Here is a 5,789-nt window from a genome sequence, read left to right as displayed (position 1 = left end):
TGAGCAAGGGGAGCTTACATCTCCCTAAACCGTGGGATGGCCATTTGCACTTATCCCCAAATGGGGACACAGAGTGAGAGATCTCTCTCCAGATGGAGACAAGACAAATATCAGGACAAAATCAAAGCACTATTGCCAGCTTTATTTTCACAGCTCTAAAGAACTGAAGTGCTCTCCTAAAACCTGGAGCATCGGTGGAGCATCAGAGGATCCTGCAGGAGCAGGGAGGCAGCACAGGCACTGCAGGTCTTAGCTCCATCTTCTACTTCCCTGCAGCCGTGGGAGTGGGGATGGATATCCCCCACCCAGAGCCTGAATGAGGGCAGGTTCCTCTGCTGAAGAGCTGGAGGAAGAGAGGGATCTGTGGCTACTAATGCTGACTTGGGCAACCAGGGACTCATCCTGGGGCTGGGATGAGGAAAAGTGTGAGGAAGAGCTGCAGACATCACATCAATCACATCAAACACATCAATCACATCAAACACATCAATCACATCAAACACATCAATCACATCACATCATCACGTCACATCGCACTGCTATGAGAAACCAGGAAATACTAGAGCAGGAAGAGGCATCTCCAAAGCAAAGGCAGGACCAGAGCTGGGAATTTCCCCCCACTGATGTGTCTGATCTCTTCCCCAGGGCGAAGTGTCCATCAGCTCTTCCAGCCCCGTGGTGGCAGTGCCATTACCATCCCCATCCCAGGCCAGAGCCTCACCCATCAGCACTGGGGAGATCTTCAGGCTTCCAGGGAGGCTGAGTGAGTAGAGGTTGAGCAGGTCAATGCTGCTCAAGGAGGAGTTCCCATGGGGCGGGAGAGGGTGGGTGCAGCCATGGTGTCCCACCAGGGACCATTCCCTGCTGGCAAAAGGGGCACAAAGCTTTGTCAGGGTCCATTTTCTCTCTTTGTGGTGTTTTTGACCCGTGAGCGCTTGATATAGGGGGAAAGTTTGGTGATGGAGAAAAAGCCACCGCCGCCACTCAGCAGTTTGGGGGACAGAGACAGAGTTGTTTCAGAGGCTGCTGCTGGTTTCAGGAATCCAGCCCTCCCTGTGGAGCAAGGACGATGTGATCCACTGGCTACAATGGGCTGAGAGGGAATATTCCCTGCGGCCCACTGACAGGAGCAAGTTCGAAATGAACGGCAAAGCCTTGTGCATCCTCACCAAGGACGACTTCAGACACCGAGCCCCGAGCTCAGGTGAGACCCAGGGCAAGGGGGGTGTGAGCATTATCCCAGCACAAGGTGTGCTCTGCTCAGAGGGCTCGATGGGACCAGGTTTTGTGCTGGAGATGAGGACAACTCTTCCTTTCTCTGGTCCATCTGAACTGCAAATGCTTTGGGATAGGGAATAACCCCATCCCGTGTCGTTCAGAATCTTGGCAACATTACCTGAGAGGGACCATGATCCAAAATCATCTGAGCAGAGTTTCCTTCCCTGCAGGGGATGTGCTTTATGAAATACTCCAGTTCATTAAGACTCAGAGAAAAGCTCTGGTGTGCAGCCCCTTGCTGAACTCACCCTTCAGGAAAGCCAGGAGCGTGGAGGAAGGTATGTTGGGAGAAAAATACCCTGGGAGAACGGCAGTGTGAGCAGGCAGAACCTGCCTGCAGCCCCAGTGGGTTACACACACCCGAGAAACCATCCCACACCACCTGAGAGAGGCAACCAGGCCCAGCAAGGTCCAGGTCATCTGGGAACTTTGTGGTGATGCAGCAGGTCAGAACCAGTGCTAGGCAGCACCAGGGGGGCTGTGGCAAACTGGCAGGGCCGTGACTGCCCTTAGAACTCTGCCTGCAGGCTGGAATTTGGATCAGGGAGGGTGAAGAGCCAGGCAGGGGCACAGCCCTGCTGGAGACCAGTCCTGCAGCAAAGCTGGGAAAGGGCTGAGGAGTAGGGCTGAGCTTACACAGAGCTGCTGGGGCAGTGGCTGGGGTGGGGAGAGGGCCCAGGTGAGGTTGGTGTGGGCCAGCGAGGCTTCTTCTTGCCCTTGGGGGGCCCAGGTAGGAGTTAGGGTGGGGTTGGGTTGGTGTCAGGAGCTGGATGTGTGTGGAGGAGGATCTGGGAGCACTTTCCTGGGCTCTCCTTCTGGTTCATGTGCAAGGTAATGAACATGTTAAGTCCCCACAACAATTTACCAGGGGTTGCCGGTGCTCTGGGGCATTTTCCTATTCCAGTTTTTCTTCTGCATCTGACCCTTACCTTACCAGGCATCTCCTCTAACCCTCCTGGACTTTCTGCTGCTCCAGCCTTAGGAAAATCCCAGGCTTTCCTCAGCACCCTCCTCCTCTGCCTGGGCTGGTCCTAGGCTGATAACCACCCTGGGCTGTCCCTCCCCTCCTGTTTCAGGGCTTTGCAAGGTCTGGGACCTGCCCTAATGAGCCACAGGGTGCTTATTAGGGTTTTGTTTTGTTTGTTTGGTTTTTTTTGCAGGTGCAGACTGCAGTGCTGAGGCTGCCCCAGTTGTTTCCTCATGGCTGAGCTGTGCAGAGCAGCCCCTGTTTCACAGCCCCACGCAGCCACTGAGCCTCTCCCACCACGGCTCAGAGAGTAGCTGCAGGCCAGGTGCCATCTGCTCTATTCCTGCTGCCCTGTCGGCCCCAGTGGATGGGAAAATTGCAGGTAATTATGAATTTATAGCCTCTTTCCTTGGGGGAACGAGATGGTGCTTTGTCCTGTCTGCCCATCTGTCTCCCTTCTCCCCGTTCCACGCTTTTCCACCTCCGTTTCCCCCACCTGAAAATCTGTAACTGCTCCGAGATCTCACAGTGAAAGTGCCCTGTGCGAGCTCTGGGTTCTTCCCTCGGTTGCTGCTGCTAAATGTGCGATCCTGCTGCTGAGCCAGCCTCGCTGGAGCACGGTGGGGGCTGTGTGACCGATCCCCCCGTGCTCAGACTGCAGGCTGCTGTGGGAATTCGTGTACCAGCTCCTGTCCGACCGCCGCTACGAGCCCTACATCAGGTGGGAGGACAGGGAGGCCAAAATCTTCCGCGTGGTCAACCCAAACGGGCTTGCCCAGCTCTGGGGCAACCACAAGGTGAGTGCAGCTGGGAGAGGATTTGTCATCCCTGAGAAGGAGTTTGTCCTCCCTGGGCTTCTGCACGTCCCTTTGGTGAGCTGTTCCCTAGAGCTGCTGGGGAGGGGCACGCGGGGTGCAGGGTTAGCGAGAGGCGCCAGCCTGGTGGTTAAAGAGGGACTTTCTCATCCCTTGGAAAGCAAACCACAGAGCCAGTCTGCGTTAGGGAGCCCCACTGCAGACCCACAACGCCCCAAACCACCTCGAATGCCCCACGTGTGGCCCTGCTGCACACAGACCCAAACCAAGTGTTGTTGCTGGCTTTTGCTCAACACCCCACGATTCTCTCCTCCTTCCAGAACAGGATGAACATGACCTATGAGAAGATGTCACGAGCGCTCAGGCACTACTACAAACTCAACATCATCAAAAAGGAGCCTGGGCAGAAGCTGTTGTTCAGGTGGGTGGAGCAGGACAGAGAAATGAGCAGCCTGGGACAGCATGGGGGGGGCACGGAAAGGTGATGAGCTCCAGATGTTGGCAGCTGCTTCATCCAGCAACATCCTCCCCTGCACATCCCCCGGTGGGTTTGTGTCCAGGTCTGTCCTGTGCCAGCTGGGACCTCAGAGCTTGCTGGGATCCTCAGCAAAGCCCAAGGATGGCAAATCCCCTCTGAGCTCCAGAGCTCAGCTGATCACCGAATTATGGGTGGGTTTGGGTTGGAAGGGACTTTAAAGCTCATCCCATTCCACCCCCTGCCACGGGCAGGGACACCTTCCACTGTCCCAGGTTGCTCCAAGCTCCATCCAACCCGGCCTTGCTGAGGGCAAAGCCTGCAGCATTTACAGCCTGGTTTGGGGCTGGGTTTGGATGTGCCCTTAAAGTCATCACAAAAACGTATTTCAGGTTTTTGAAGACTCCTGGCGAGGTTGTCCATGAGAAATCCAGCAAATTGGAGCAGCTGGAGAATGAGGAGCATGAAGATTTGAAGGAAGACACACTGGAGGTTTCACCATAGTAAATCTTTGGAGGCTTCACTTCAATGCATCACAGAGAGACTCGTGCTTTGCTGGGCACTGCTGGTGCCTCTTGCCTCTCCTGGACAGAAGGCCACAGAGCTGGCCTGGATTTCAAACCCTGCTGTGAGCCAAAGCTGGGCCATCTCTGGGGCTTGGTTAGCAAACACACCCAGAAGTTGTCCCCCAGCCCCAAAGCGCAGGTGGATGTGTGGGCTGGTCTTCTGCTGGTTCCTCTCCTGCCCTTCGGGAGGGAACGTGGTATTTTTGCTCTGAAATTTTGATGCTTTTCCTTAGGGTCCAAACTTGTGGAGAAGATCCCTCTGTTCTCCGTGCTGAGCAGAGCAGAGCACGAGCCCCAGGCTGAGCATCTGCTCTGCTTTGGCAGCGAGTGCTGCCCCAGCTGGGAGCGTCCTGCTCTGAACCTGAGCCTTGTCCCCAGCTTGGAAAGCTGGGCTGGCATTGCTGCGTGCTGGAATCTCACTGTCTCCTGTGAGGTTGCTCCTGGGGTTAAGGTTAGGAGTGTGCTGAAATTCCTGCCTGCATCAGGCCTGGCTGAAGCTCCAGGCTCCCTGGTTGCCCATTGCTGGTATTCACTTTAACTCCTTTTCCTCCAGGTAATGACTTTTGCAATTAATTTTGTGATTAAATAATGTGAAAAGAAACAAAGCCAGTAACAAATATGACCCCACCTGTGGTCAGATATGTGATTATTTGCTTTGAGTTTGAAGCAGGAATACCTGAAGTGAACAGTGGTCTGTGTGTGTGTGTGGAAACAGAAGATAGTCACTACTATTTTCACTTTGCTTTCTACGGAGGAAATAAAATACTGTGACTCTAAGTTTGAAAATGTCACTTCTTGCTGTTTGAAGGTCTGACCTTGGGAAATCCAAGATTTCCTCATTTAAAACCAGCTCCTCTGGGCACCCAGATCTCATCCCCAATGTCCTTTGGCAGCTCCTAAGCCAGAGGTCACCAGTCTGAGCTGCTCAGCAGCTGGTGGGTGAGCACAGCACCAACACTTGGCTACACCATGAGGTTTCCACCAAAACTGGCTACTGCCAGCCTGAAACTGCAGTCCCTTTGGCTGGAACTGCTCTTGGTCCTGCAAAACTGTTTCACAGCTGCAGCCTGGAGATGCTCGTGGGCAGTAACCAGTGAGAGGCAGTGGTGGGACGGGTGGTGGCTGGATGGCAAAGCTCCAGCGGTGGAGAACGCTGGAAAACTGGCTGGGGAGATTCACCTCCAGAGAAAAATCGCCAGCTCATTGGCAGAACAGGTGCTTGAAAATCCGAGTGGTGGAGAAGGAAAGGAGGAGCTCTAGTGCAGCAAGTGAGTGTGAGGTCACAGCCTGGGGGAGATCCTGGCAAGGAAGGGAGAGGGGTAAAGGTTCCCCAGCACCCACCAGCCCGGGAATGCTCCACAGCAGGAAGTGAAGCACCCAAACCTCATCCTTCCCTCCACAAAGGATGCTTTTTGTCCCAGGGAAGAGTGAAACCGAATCCTCCTCAGGGTGAAATCCTTCAGCTTTGGTGGGACAGCAGATCTCCCTCCTTGGGAACTGTACCATCCGTGCCCTGTGCCACTCCTGGGATGTGCACCCTGACCCCCTCTTTCTGCTCCACTTTCTTACGACAGAAACAGCCCTGGTGGCTCCTGAGGACCCCACTGCTCCTTCCTCCTGTGTGTTTGTCTTGTTGGAGCAGGTGACAGCTGGTGGCCCTGGTTCTTGTGCTGTGCTCGCAGGGAGCG

The 5,789-nt window shown here is 54.7% G+C and overlaps 1 protein-coding gene across 1 annotated transcript; it reads left to right on the top strand.

The window, feature by feature from the left end:
• Positions 1 to 473: 473 nt before the first annotated feature.
• On the top strand, positions 474 to 4,808 carry ETV7 (ETS variant transcription factor 7). The gene is given in 8 exon segments (XM_040085570.2): positions 474 to 631; positions 634 to 763; positions 1,040 to 1,204; positions 1,449 to 1,556; positions 2,439 to 2,627; positions 2,900 to 3,042; positions 3,381 to 3,481; positions 3,928 to 4,808. Coding segments are annotated over 8 exon segments (1,038 nt in total). The 5' UTR covers positions 474 to 541; the 3' UTR covers positions 4,040 to 4,808.
• The last annotated feature ends 981 nt before the right edge of the window (positions 4,809 to 5,789 follow it).

This window comes from Hirundo rustica, chromosome 24 (genome assembly GCF_015227805.2).
Source record: "Hirundo rustica isolate bHirRus1 chromosome 24, bHirRus1.pri.v3, whole genome shotgun sequence".
Taxonomy (NCBI): domain Eukaryota; kingdom Metazoa; phylum Chordata; class Aves; order Passeriformes; family Hirundinidae; genus Hirundo; species Hirundo rustica.
Note: the sequence above shows the minus strand (reverse complement) of the source record. Positions and strands in the feature narration are given on the sequence as shown.